The sequence below is a fragment of the Paramisgurnus dabryanus genome, chromosome 6 (genome assembly GCF_030506205.2).
Source record: "Paramisgurnus dabryanus chromosome 6, PD_genome_1.1, whole genome shotgun sequence".
In the NCBI taxonomy this organism is placed as follows: domain Eukaryota; kingdom Metazoa; phylum Chordata; class Actinopteri; order Cypriniformes; family Cobitidae; genus Paramisgurnus; species Paramisgurnus dabryanus.
In genome coordinates, this window is record NC_133342.1 from 14,197,968 (window position 1) to 14,213,153 (window position 15,186).

Consider the following 15,186-nt stretch of genomic DNA (forward strand, 5'->3'; position numbering starts at 1 on the left):
CACGTCACTACTACAGCAAGCTCCTTATTGGTTAACGCAGCACGTTTTTCCACCGAAGTTCACATTTTTCAACTTACGCGTTTCCCACGGCAATGCTCAATTCGCGCGTCGCCTCATTCGCGCCACGAGACCTCCAGACGCACGTCAACGCGTCTTTACATTGACTTAACATTAAAATCACTCGCGCTTGACGCCTCTACAACTGCTGGTCTGAACGCAGCATTATGATGACATTGGCCTGTTTTCCAACGCACAAGGTTTACATAAAAAGAAGTTAACAATCGTGTTTGAGGCTTACGATATGTCATTACCTTACAAAACTCTTATTATTCATTTATGCCTTGTTAAATACAGTTTTCCATTCTATAGCACTTTCAAAATCACTTTTTGGCCATACCATGAGTTGAGAAATATCTGTAATTTTAAAATGATGGAATTATTATGGCACTGTTTTTCATGCATAACCCTGCACAATGCCTTCACCTTCACAGGAGAGATACATACAGTATCATACACAAGACACAAAAACACTCAGATACACCCAAATACACCTGCTCGCTCTCTGGTTTTGCCTTTGTTGCGTAGTATTTTCATTTCTGCAGTGGTGGCGAGAGGCCCGTGACATGCACTATTGATTTCAGCTTCAGTCAGCACAGTCATCTGACAGGCGCCACACGTATGAAAACACTCAGACGGATAGTGGCTGTCTCTGTTTCATCTCTCTCTCTCTCTCTGTTCCAGCCCGTTCACTCTCTATTTCTGTCTCTCATTCACCTTCGCACAAACACACACTCCTATCAAAACACATACAGAGACATCACATCTGCATGAATATTTTATGCCGATGTGTGCAGATCCTGGTTGTAATTAAAACTACCCGGCAAAACGAATTCGCATTATCTCTGTTTGAGTCCCAACAGTCACTGCGTGAGCCTGCGTGCACGAGAGAAAAGATCACGAGGCGTTTACCCAATCTACCTGCGATGAAGGTGAGGGCGGGGCCGCTGCAGCTGCTGCTATCTAAAAACAAACACTTGCAGTTCGACAACCCGCGTGTCTTCTCCGCCCGCGGAACATTAACATCCTCCTAGTCATTTATGAGCCAAAGATAAAGCTTCAACCCCTCTCCGTGCATCCAAACAACACAAAGGGCAGCACCTGCGTCTTGCATTCCCTCAGCGTGTGTGACAAGAATATCCACCAACCGCTCAATTAATAAAGAGGCTCTGTGGGTATCAGATCGGCACGGCGCTTAGATCCTTACCAGACGGGTGGAGGGGATCAAATGCTTTTGTGTTACGTAAAGGTTAGTTTGCGGGGTGATGATGTTTGTTTTCCTCTGTCACTGTCGGCTGGAAAAAATGAAAAGGCAATATTTGTAAAAGATTACGTTTAGAGGTATCCACAACGGCACGATAACCATGCCAACATTGACAAAGCCCTTGTGGTGAGATTTCCCACTGCTGCAGTTTTATAGAAAGCAACTGAACAATAACAACTACATTCACAATAACAACCGTTTTCACGCTGGATCGCCTGAACGAGTGGTCTGCTAATTGTTCTTAAAGAGATAAGACAACTCGGTCATTGTTGACTTACTCTCACATTGTTAAAAACCTGTATACATTTCTTTCTTTTGATGAACGAGAAGTAAGATATTTTAAGAAATGTTTGTAACCAAACCCCATTGACTTCTATAGTAGGATAAAGGAATACTATGAAAGTCAAAGGGCCTCTGATCATATGGGTTACAAACATTCCTCAAAAAAATATCTTCCTTCATCAGAACAAAGAAATTTATACAGGTTTGTAACAATGTGAGAGTAAGTAAATGATGACAGAATTTTGGGGTGAACTATCCATTTAAGGCAGCCCTGTTTTGGGTTCATTTGGAACAATTATGTACCTTTGGTACTGATATGCACTGTTTGGTACCCATATGAGGTACTGATATGAAATCTTCAGGTGCAAATGTGTACTTTTTTAAAAGGGACTGTCCCATTAACAGCATTTTTTCAAACAAAAAAATTCTGAAAATATATGCAATATATATTAAAAGAGTTTGGGTCTAAAACACAATCAACGCCATTTTTTACCACCAAAATCAGTATTGTATCAGGTCAGTATTAAAAAGTAAACTTTATTTTACGCAAAATCTGACATCTGACGTGTTATTCTGTCATCTTTTCTCACTTTTTTCCCAAAACAAGATAAACGCCAGTCCTTTTTCTCTGCAGAATGCAATAAGTCTGCTCAACAAATCACAGCGCACCATTCCACACATTGTAAACAACAATGGCGGCGCTTTGAATATACACAGAATCCTAGTTTTCCTCATCTACTTTGTACTCCGTGATCAACAAACAAAAAAAACTAAATAATACTTTTGATCATTGATAAACCTGTGGTTGTTTTCTGTGGGGGGAAAGAAACATAAGCCACTCAGGCACTCGGGCAAAGGAAAAATGCTGGCTGTTGCTTGTTCTGACACAATAGCATCAAGCTTCTGTCATGCTAGCACACTGACCCCAGAGAATCTTATAAAAAACTTTTCTTTATTTTATGCAAAGTCAATGGAAATCTAGCAGGACCAAAACATTTTACAGCTGATCGCTGTCAAAAAAGTTCAGCGATGACGTCCCAAGGATGACAGCAGCAATGACAACGTTCGTAATATGACAAAGTAAGGTTTTTTATTAATACTATTAATGTTTTTTTAACCACTAGTTATCTAAATTAATATAACATGGCAAAGATAAAGACACATTTATATATTGATTCAATAGATTTATTGTATTTTGTGGAAAAATAATCAGTTTTTATAATAAATCTTTGAAAATCTAATTATGGATTTGAATTTGTATGTTTTTATAAATTAAATATGCTATGTGAAAGTTTGTAACAGAAATTAGTGGTTTTCATCTTGTCACACTTCAAATTTTTAACCAAATTAGTCAAAATGGATTTATTGTGTTTTTAAACAAACTCTTCATTTACAGACTTAGCGAAAATTTTGTTTTGTATAAATATGTCAACATATTCATCTCTTTATTATTTTCATTAATTTTTAATAAAACTGTGTAAAAATTGTTTTTTGAAATTTTTTTAATTTATTTGTCACAACATATTTTCCCTATACCCTATCTCACGGCAAGTCGTGTTATAGTCACAAAATATTTGATTAATTTTTTTGTGTTTATGGCATTATATTCTGCTTTTTTCGTGACATTGAGCATGAATGTCTTTTTCGTGTCACTCAGGACGAATTTCTATAAATTGTTTTTCGTGTCTGTGGCACGACTTTCTTTTTCGTGTCATTTTATGTATTGTTTTCTCTTTTTTTTCTATTTTTAAATCATCTTGGGGTTGGGGCTTGGGTTAGGATGTAATTTTATGTATTGGTTTTTTACATGTTTTTCTTCTGCTTTTCAAACTTTACTTGGGGTTACTGTACGTTCACACCACTGCCGACTTGAGCGCCCAAAGTTAACGGAAGTCATTAATTTACAATGAAACCTGGCTTCTCTCAGCTGCAAGGAGCGTCAAATCCATTGGCATTGCGTTTTGAGCGACCAGAGCGTCAATCAGAAAGTTAAAAGAAGCTCAACTTTATGGTAATGAGCTATGATGCGTCAAAACGGCAGCAACCAATCGGAATATAGCCTAGACGTTCTTCGCTGGCTGATTCTGGAGAAATATATGATGAAAACTTTTGTTCCTACCAAAACATTTACTCAGAGAAAACAGACTTCAGAACGGCCAAAGCGTCATCAAGCTCCCCCATACTTTTTGACAAGCGTCCTTGACCAGTCGACGGCGATGTGAACGTACATTTAGAGTTGGGTTTTTCAGTTAGGATGTCTGAAATGTAACAGAAAGCCATTCTAACCCCAACTACAAGCGACAATGGTAAAAAAAAATAGGAAAAAACAATGAGAAAACAATACATAAAAATGACACGAAAAAGAAAGTCGTGCCACGGACAGGAAAAACTATTTATAGAAATTTGTGCTGAATGACACAAAAAAGACATTCACGCTCAATGGCACGAAAAAGCAGAATATTGTGCCATGAACACAAATAAACAAATTAAATATTTTGTGACTATAACACGACTTTCTGTGAGATTGGGTTGAAATTCTGTAGTTTCATTCTGTAAAATTACATAAAAAGTAAACAATATCTTCTTTTTCAAATAAGTAGCATGCTACCATGCCTCAAACATCTGCATTCGACTGCAAGCCTCAGCCAAATAAACCTCTTAATCGCCATCGTCACTGTGACGTCACCGCTCTAGCTGAAGGCAAAAAAATAAGGAGGAACTCATAGCCGGCGCGCTAAAAGTTTGAGGTTTTGACTTAAAACCTTCTTCTGCATCCATGTTTAATAAATCCCTCCTAAAATGTGCTAGCTTAACCTTGTCAACATTGCCTCCACGGCTCTTTCTGTCTCTAGCTAAGCCCCGCCCACACAAATATGTCACAATGTTTACCAACTGTAAAAGGGTCTATTCCACAAGACTTATCTAAGCGCGCCCATTCAGATCTAGACCTTCACAGTGAAATCCACAGTCCCTGATTGGGTCTCTCTCCCTTACCCCTCATGTCACCGCAGAAGGTCAGAGAGAGTATTTTTGCGGATCAAGCTTAAAAGATGAGACGCAATATGTGCCGCCTCCTTCCAAGACGCGGAGCGAGCTGGCGGGATCTTGTGCCGTGATCCAATCATCTCAGGTCATCAGACAATGCTTTTACTCCAAGCTGCAAAATGGCAAGCTGGCCCAGACAATGTTTGGAGTCCATTTCAATGAAACATGGAGTATGAAACTGCCCTACAGCAATAAAAGGTCAAACCAGGACATACTTGAGGGATGTTACCCTTAAAATGTGCAATAGTAAGGTGTACTTAGAGGAGAACAAGGATGAGTTATGTTTTCTGTTTCCATGCAGTTAGCTTTTTTCAGCGAGCCGTTTACAGTGCAATGCCAAACCCGGGGTCAGTAAATGACAGCACTGTAAGGTCTAGAGACAATAAGTCTTCTTTAATAATAACATGACATGGCTGTTTCCGAGAATTCAAGGGTTTTCGTCTGAAAATATAAGATAAAGGATACGCAATGCCTTCTGACTATGCTGCATTCAGTCGCTCACTCACAGAGGCATGCTCTTGCTTACGGTCTACTGGAAGCAATACATCTTGTAGTGCGCCACTGTAAACACTGTGATTACATCAATCCACATGCATTCATGTCTAAAGAAAGCCATGCATCATACAGGAGAGCAGATACATTGCTTGGTAACAAGTGAACATGCAAACTCCCACACCTTCATGCACGCTCACATATACCAAATCACCATGAGCTTTCTGTTCACCCCATGTCCGGTTTTCAGCTCACCAGCACCCAGTGCAGGCAATTAGAAGGAAAGCTGGAGGACAACGTCCCAGAATCCCTTTCTCAACACCAACAGGGAGCAGGAGCGATTTAATTGAGACTGAATCTGACAGACTTGCCCACTTCTCAGAGTCGGTCAGCAAATACAAAACTGGGTCCCCAGTGCTCCAGCACCAGGCTGATAACACCAGGCAATCAAGCGCAGTATTTATGTGTATATATATAAACCTGTATTTGTGTGTTTACCTATACCTATTTGTGCATGTGTATGTATAAAATGAGATGTATATGGTAGTGTGGGCATATACAGAATATATGAAGACCGCAGATGCAAAAACCTCTAAACGGCAAGTCTGTCAAAAATATAGAGATATTAAAGGGAAAGTTCACCCAAAAATGAAAATTCTGTCATCATTTACTCACACATTTCTTTGTTCTGAGAAACACAAAGAAAGATATTCTGAGAAATGTTTGTTTCCACAAAACCATTTGTGGACCCCATTAACTTTCAAAGTATTCTTTTCTTCTATTATGGAAGTAAATGGGATCCACGAATGGGTTGGTTACAAACATTTCTCAAAATATCTTCCGTTCATCATCAGAACAAAGAAATTTTATTATACGTTTATTATACGTATTATACATTTTAGTAATGCTCCGATCTACTGGGAGCCGATCGGTATCGGCCGATAATGGCATTAAATGACTTGATCAGTACTCGCTAAATTTGCCGATCTCATGAACCAATCTTTTTGTTTACTTTTGTCATAATAGGGATCCTGTATGCTGCTGCAATTAGAGACAATTTTTTATGTAGTGCGAGCATTTTTATCACCCGTTGCTTATGTGCGACGTGCAGATTTAGATTTCTGTCTGCCTTTACAGAGATATGTGTATTTTCTATGATGATGCGCTTCGGTCAACAGCGCAACGCATTTTCACATTTCCATCAAACAGCGTATACAACACATATCTATCGCAGATAAATTGCATTTATAATTTGCATGCGTTTTAAAGTTATGACCTTTAAACTTTCTTTTTCCTAACAGCTGCTCTTGTCTGCGTACATCGCCGCGCGCACACACAGCAGACTAGACACGGTAGACGCGAATTTGACGCCTCAAATAGGCTGGCGTGAACAGTATCCTAAGGGGCTGGACACACCAAAACTTTAAACGCGGCTGAAAACGCCTTGAGGACGCCGAATGCCAGCTGTTTTTCAGCTGAGTGCCAGCTTTCTTCAGCTGAGCGCTTTGGTAGCTGTGATACTTCAGCTGCGAGCCGGTTGGTTGCTGTGGTAATGTCCCGCCCCTCCTCCACTGTGATTGGGCGGCCGTGTGAGAACTGACAATGACGAGCGGGGCTTTTCTCCCAAAGTTGAGCGCGGAAAAAACGCAGAGCGCCGGTTTCAGCGCGGAAAAAACCCGCTAGCTGCTGGCTTATTTGAAAAACGCAGAGCTTTCATTGGAAACAATTGAAAACATGCGCCGGCCGCGGGCGTAAAAAGTTTTGGTGTACAAAACCCCAAATGCTGCGTTCAGTCCAGCCGCGGTAGAGGCGTCAAGCGTGAGTGATTTCAATGTTAAGTCAATGTGAAGACGCGTTGATGTGCGTCTGAAGGTCTCGCTGCGCTAATGAGCCGTTTAATTGAGCGTTGCCACAAAAAATTTGAACTTTAGTGGAAAAACATGCCGCGTTAACCAATCAGGAGCTTGCTCTAGTAGTGACGTGATTATAGAAAGCCAGCGGAGTTGCAGAAGCCCCTCCCATAACGCGAATTTCCGCGTGAATGTCACAATGACTAGAATTTCATGGGTGGCTTTCATGCGCGAATGAATCTAGTAAACTCAAAATGTTCAAGCGGCAAACTAGACGCGGTTGACACGAATTTGACACCTTAAACGTGGCTGGTGTGAACCCACAGTTATTCATCTCTCAATAAAATCACTCTCTGCTTATGACTAAGGAACTGTAATACATCTTACGAATGTGTGTATATTTAATTCATACAGTAAAGACTGTGAACCTTTTTAAAGAGATATTAAATATCTATTTGGAGAAGAAATATTTGTTGTGCTTATTTATCTGATTCTTTATTAACACAATATTATACCTAATTACTGCAAGTAATATAACAAAAGTAACATCTGTGGTATTATTTTATTTAGAAAAAATGTTAACAGTTTTCAGTCATCAAAGAGCTTGCATCAGCTTTAAAAAAATCGGTATAGGTCGATCACGAAGACAACAAATCGGTCATCTGTATCGGCTGCAAAAATCCTGATCCGAGCATCCCTAATACGTTTATCAAATACTTTCACTTCAAATCCACTTATTCCCTGCCTCAGGCCATTCAGAAATACTGCTTTGTCGTCAGAATCTATTAAACGCCACTAAGAGTTTTTAGCATGTAATTTCTGCATAGAAAGTCTAATTTGTTAAATACCAATGAAATTACCAATGAGTGACATTTGTGAATATAAGGCATTTCAATTACCGACATATAACCTTTTCATTTCCATTAAAGTGGAATTACTGAACCTAAACATAAGAGCCTGATAAAAATATGCTCATTTATCAGAAAACATATTCTCGCTTAAAAACAATCTCTACCTTTATCATGCAAAAAAAACTACATCTTAAAGGGATAGTTGACCCTTTTTTCAACAATGGAAGTGAATGGGACTCATGATCGGTTTGGTTACCAACATTCCTCAAATTATCTTCCTTCATGTTTATCAGAAAAAAAAATGTATATAGGTTTGTAACAACATGAGTAAGAAAATTATGAATTTTTAGGTGAACTATCCATTTAACAGTATAGCTTAAAAACTTTTTAAACCGAAGCATAACTTTTAGTTTTTACCAAAATGATACCCTCCAAACAAAACAAAACAACATAACAAAACTGTTCGAAATCCCAGACCAAGCATAAAACACTAACAAGTCTTCTTCATTACTTATTTCACAAAAAGTCATAAACTAACCCAAGCTCTGCTACAAAACGTACCCGCCAGCTCAAACTCAGATTTACTTTGCTGACCTTTACAAAACTGATTTTTACTTGCACAATAACTGATTTGTGTCCATTTTAACTTAAAAAAAGTTACAGACTGCAGGTTTAACTAATGGAGTTTATTGCGTTACATTTACTCTCCCCATTCAGTTCCACGCAAAGCGTACTGAGAAATGGTAATTCCCTTCCACAATAAGCTGTTAAACAGAAAAAATATTCACATAATCCTTTCACAAACAAATTAAGTACTCATAATTAACCTTCATTTTACAAATTTAAATTAATTACATGCAATTTAGACAAAAATTAGCTCATTTTAGGAATCTTGAGCAAGCAAAAATCTTTTTTATGTGAACTTCAAGTGATTGATGCTGAAGGTGTGTGCATCTGAGCAGAAGTGTGGCTGTAAAAGTGTGTGACGGAGCATACAGTGTTATTCCTGTGCAGACAGTCCAGAGCTGACCCCTGGGAATGACTGGTGCCATCTGACCAGCTGGTGAGGGAGCTCCACTGACAGGACCCGTCTTACCTCCAATTCAGCTCTTTCCTGTCGTCCCCTCCCTGCCGTTTTCCCATCCCACCCTGCCGCTCATCACACCAGCGCTAATGATGCATGCTGGATAATTAACGTTTAAATTAAGTTGCGCATTTGCATGCCATTTTGGCTTGAAGATCGGCATGCTCCTTGAGAAGCCACATTAGGACAAAAAGAACATAGATCTCCTAAAACAAAACACTGAGACGGATATAAGGCGTGTTTTCCAACAGCTGCTGTCCACTTAGTTGAGTGTTTGCGATGTTCCACTTTGCTCCCCGAACAACAGCGGCCATGCACAAAAGAGAGCGCCTTTGTATTTAAGTCGGATGTTCTTTGGTCACAGCACGAAATCCTAAGTTATGCATCTACTGTATTCCAGATCAGCAACCCAATTTATTTAGCTCTGTGCTTTCTCTGAAAAGGCCAGCATAAATCTCAGCTTGCTTTTACAGACGTAGCCTTATTTGTCATTGCCGTCTTTCTGTTTATCCCTTTCTCTTGTACCCCTGCATTCTAATGCCAAACTTTCTTTTAAGAAGTTTTAATGTTCTGCATTGCTCGGACACAAGAACACATGGAGCTGCCTACATCAAACCAAGCATGGTAATAACAAATAAACTCCAAAATTTCGATGGTTCAGCGTAATAGCATGCCACAGATAAAAGCAAATCCTTAAATATCTGTTGATATTACATGAATATGTCTAAAATGCTTTGGTGACAAGCCAGGCAAGTGAATCAAGATTACAATAACATTCTGATGTAATTTTGATGAAATCCTTTCTCTTGTCTTTCTTTTTTTGTGTGGGGGAGTTGTAAAGCTGTGAAGGCAAGAAATAAAACACTTTTCAAGATGTCATATGTGTGAAAGCACCTCATCATCGAGTCACAAAAGTTTGCTTTGCCAACCTTAAATGCTTTGATTTGGTTTATACTTCTGCATAATTTTCCTAGTCACAGTCCCATTCAATTCTATTCCGACACGCGCACCTTGCTAGATTCTTCATGCAAAAACTAATTTTTCATAACGTTAGAATCCAGAAAATTGAATGCAAATATTCAAGCTTCTGATTTCCTGATTTGCCAATCTGTTACGAAAGAGCCCAAGCTCAACCAGCGAGTTACTTCTAAGGAAAATAAATCAGGGCACACAGGTAAGCACTGACAGAGATTCCACTTGTACACTGACAAATAATTGAACTGTTCCATATTCATCACTGCCCCAGAGACACAATTAAATCTCTTATCCCAATGTTTGTGTTCCTGCAAACACATTAACACCTTTCCATTGCAGCCATGGAAAAAAAACACTTCTCTTCAAGTCCTAAAGACTGTGCAGTTATTGAAAGCCTCACTGAACCGTAAGGAGACGATTAAGAAAGAACGCATGCAGCTACCGTGTGCATATTAAACTGATCACACAGAAAGATGTGTCATTAAGGTCAATGAAATATTGATGAGGGTGAAACGCCTATATTATGGCTCATGCAGAGAAACTTCAATAGAAAATCTCAGGCTGTGTGTTATTGTTTAAATGACATCTAGATCATAATCACTACTACTTCAATGCAACACCCATAACCTTGCTGAATAGATGCTGAGCTCATTGAAGTGTCCTTAATGAAGGTTCACCACGCGTGTTAGATCATGCATGTGGACAAAAATAAAAGGAAACGAGAACAAATAACACATTTAAAGAACAATTATTTTAAAACTATAGCCAACGTGATAAGACACTCACTCAGCCTTTCATTCAATGTAGTACAAACTGCATGATCCCATTGTCATGTATTACATTTGCTCCGTTCAAATTAAAATGAATAAGAAGGACGGGCTATGCCGACACGAAGTTTTTCGATCTGCCTTACCTTTACTAGCCAGGATGCCGCACTGGCCGAAGAGCACGAGCAAAACCATCGGTGTTATCGCGCGCATCTTCATGATGAGCCAAACACTGAGACCAGCACGCGATGACCTGATTCTTCCTCTCTTGCTTTCCCTCACTTTGTCTACAACGCCAACCTGGGTCTGCCTGTCCTTGAGCGTTGTAAAGGTGCAGACGGTGAACTGAAGTGTCGGTAGTGAACTCCCAGCTGCGCGAGATGCGGTCCGAGCGCACGAGTTTACGCGGTGTGCGAGTCTGCTGCGCGCACAGTTGAACCTCGGGATCGGGCTGCTACGTCACTCCCCTAGATAAATTATTCTTGACCTATGATAAGGCATTTATATACACGCCCATTGTAGATGCAGTGAATGTGAATTTGATATTTGTATGTTGGTATTAAAATGATTTATACATTTCGTTAATGTTTAAACTATGGTATTTTTGGTATAGGGTTTTATCTAATCTTATAGAGTCAACCTGGGATAAACTCTCAACGTTGGATTGTCTAAACATCCTCTCTCATTTATTATTGATATAATCATTAACTTAATCCAATGACAGGAGTCCTCCCAAAGTGGCCATGATGCTGTCTTATGCCTTCCAGGCTTATTAAAAATGAAAAACAATAACAACAGTGCTGGAACTTTGAGATATTCAGATTGTTCAAGATTTATGCTTACAATTCACTGCATGGCAAAAAAAACTTGTTCTGTTGAAAATTATGTTTATGCATAGAAACAATAACAGTATGCTAATTTCAAAATTAGTTAATGATTCTGTGTTTCCAAAATAAGCATCAGAAATTTACCCATGTTGCTATACCCGAGTGCTGAAGGGTCAACAATCCTTTTATGTTATTGGTTAAATTTCAGATATTTGCCACCATTAAAAAACTCCTGGTTCTCAAACTTTTTCAACATGTGCAACCCCTTGTTTACGGTGCATCCCTACGTGGCCCCCTATGTTTTATGACATAAAACATTCCAAAACTTAATATTTTAATAAAAAAAAACATTAAATTATACATTGTAATGCTGTTGGTTAGTAGCCTTATTTTTATTTTGCTTTACTAAGTTGCATTAATCAATTTTCCTGTATACTTGGTTTTGCAGGTCAAATCAAGCAACTATTTTCTGTTTTGGCTTAAAAAAAGTTGACATAACTTATAAATTCAAGTTGAACTTGTTTAACTTAATTTTTTAAGTTAAAGAAACATAAAAATATGTGTTGATTTGACAAAAATGTTGAATTTTTTTCTACAGTGTATGCATTTATTTTTACATCACTTTTCATGGACACTCTTTCATGCATTAAACATACATGTGCCAAATCGTGCCTTCCTGTGAAGCTATCAAATCACATGCAGACTGCGTTTTCCAGATCAAACATTTTCATTTCTGGTGGTGGTTCACACCTACCTGGGTTTTTCCCTCAGGTAAAGCAATCTGCAGTTCATCAGCTGCAGTTAAATGCACAATGGACTTCCCATGTGCCCAGGTTGACTGAAAAAGCCTTTAATGAATGTTCAACCATGAACTGAAGGTCTTCGTATTTCAGCCTGCATGTTCCCTTGAGAGCAATACCTAAGTTCAATGAAAGATCACAGACTGTAAACAACACCTTTATTGCCAGCAAATTAAATATAAAGATGTTGACAGTCATGCATGCACTGTATCCAAATGATGAAATAATGTAGACTTATCCTATAGCAGAGCTACATGAATTGACTAATATCGGTTGTAGTTTAATGCGATGTGTAATTATGGTAAGCCAGGATACAAAATCATTTATTGATCCATTTCAGTAAACTCTTAAACTAAAAGTCAACCTTTAAGTCAATGCTGTTCTAACACAATGAAGACAATAAAACATTCAGTAAATCCATTTAAAATTCTTACCCACCAGTCATTCTTTTGCTCATTTTATTTTCTATTTTTCTTAGTTAAATGTCAATTTCCACAAAGCCCCGGGGGAATTTCTGATAATCGTTTTAGTTGTTAGAAAAAAAATGAGGTTGTGTGGTTTAAAATGCCATATTATTTCCCCAGCCTTCCTGAAACCTAATTTACCTGCACAGCTGATAGATTGGAAAAACCATTTGCACTCATTCATTCCCATCATTTGGCTTGTTGCATTTCAGGGGGAAGCATTCGGTCGAGTAAATTTGCTCTAGGTGAAAGCTTCTTCACTCTTTTATCAAGGTATCTGCAAGTCTAAACATCCAGCACAGAGTAGACAAGACTGGAGAAGAATTGAATTTTCTCTGAGAGTAACTTTCTCATACAGATGCCTGAAGCAGGTTAGCAGACAGTGTATAATGGATGTTCTGTAAGTTCTGCAAAGAGAATCATCGCAAGTTTATACTGCAGTGTTTAAAGACTGTAAAAACAAAAACAGTATAAACAACTTTTTATGATAATTCAGTTTATGCAATAAATACAAAGCTTTGTTTGGAAAGCTGTAACAAATCCTATGCTAATGCGGAGCTAATGGTGGGGAATAACGATTATAGCATTAAGTGATGACTTCTATAGGCTCAGTAAAAACAAACTTGGAGTTGAAAATGGTCTGCATTAAAAAACCTTCATACAAACATATCTACTGATAAAGTTTTACCATTGTTACCATTAGTCCATTGATACAGTATTTAGATGACCAGGCATCCCTATTCAAAATAGTTTTCCTAAAATATAATTGAAAAGTTATATATAAAAGCTTTCAACGCCTTTATTCACACTTTGTGTCTTACTACCCACATTTCTTTCCAATGCCAATTTTGTGATACTCTACAGAGAACAGCTGTAATATATCTTAGCAATGCCTTCTGCTATTATGGAGATCTCTAAATAATTAATTTCAGTTCTATTTAAAATCTTATGAAAGCAATCTGTTCAAATGAAGTCTGAGCTCTTCTAATGCAGAAATAGCTCTTTTAGGGTCCACCCTGAAGGTGACGCATCATCTGCAGGTACATTGTGATTTTTTTCACTGGCTCAGTTTGACTATCCATCGTTTGCTCTTTCATCTGATAAATGGATCTTTTCAGCACCTTGGAGAGCTCTCTGTGTCTGTGGCAGTTCTACCAACCTCCCAAAAGGGGTCACCCTGGAGTCATCTCTGTGTAATTACTGCCAAGAAACTGTTTCTGATCTCCTGATGCAGTCGGTAGTATTTTGAGAAAGCTAAATATCCCCCCCCCCCAAAAAATAATACAATTTTATATGGTACGAAAATGTATGTTTTGAATGAACTTTTTGGCTTTGTATGTTTAAGGTAAATATGCATCAATCTTTGGAAATAGGCACTTTAGTACAGACTGAATAAAAACATTGTCAAAGCCAAACGCATAGGTTTTCAGTTCTATGACAGATTCATTGTCTGCATTTCAGGGCTTTTACAAAGACATCACCTCCTGCGTGATGTAATACAAAGAATATGACTCCATTAGAGTGGCACAACATTAGTCACATTAGCTGGAGTATGGATCTTTACAGACCATTTCCCCTTTGATAGCCATAATTAGGGTGGGTTTTGTGCAAAGCACATTTTTGAAGGGCAACAAAAAAGTCTCCTTGAAAGGTGATTAGAAAAAGATTTTTATCTCTCTTAGAGGAGGTATTTAGGCAATACATAATGCATGAAGGGTTAAGAATGGAAAAATAAGTGTTTGACATATAGCATATACACACACACACACACACACACACACACACACACACACACACACACACACACACACACACACACACACACACACACACACACACACACACACACACACACACACACACACACACACACACACTTATCCTTATGTACACACACACACACACACTTATCCTTATGTACACACACACACACACACACACACACATCCTTATGTATAAAGTAATTGTTTCAATAGAACCATTACCTTTGTATCATGTAGTTCACTTTACAATTGGTGTTTAAAGAGATATCAAACTTCTATAACAATCTTCTCCGTTCAGAACTGCTTTCATAAAGAGCTTTAATCATCTTTAAAAACCCACTGAAGTCCCAGATGTGCATTTTTTGTTCAATGCATTGATGTAATTTTCACTGAAACAGGAAATTATGATATTTTTTAAAGTAGCCAGTAGTGTTTGGTTTACCTCATAAGTGGAGAATGATGTCATAAAAACTGTTGATCTGTATTTGCAAAAGTGAGAGGTTGTGAATTTTAAATGCTTTTATTTTCTAAAAGCCAATTTTTGTCAATGTTTTGGAGCACAGTAAGACAGCCTTAAATATTTATACTGAACTGACACCAAAAACTTAAATGTTGATTTAATGTGGATTTTATAAGAATGTCCTGCGCATTCAGATAAAGATCTC

General features: G+C 38.2%; 1 protein-coding gene across 1 annotated transcript in view; it reads right to left on the minus strand.

The window, feature by feature from the left end:
* The window catches only part of clstn2a (calsyntenin 2a), a 316,111-nt gene extending 305,008 nt beyond the window's left edge, over positions 1 to 11,103 (minus strand). Inside the window, exon 1 of the mRNA XM_065267246.2 lies at positions 10,814 to 11,103. Coding sequence (XP_065123318.1) covers positions 10,814 to 10,886 — 73 coding nt within the window. The 5' untranslated portion in view covers positions 10,887 to 11,103. The remainder of the gene's footprint in view (positions 1 to 10,813) is intronic.
* Positions 11,104 to 15,186: the final 4,083 nt, after the last annotated feature.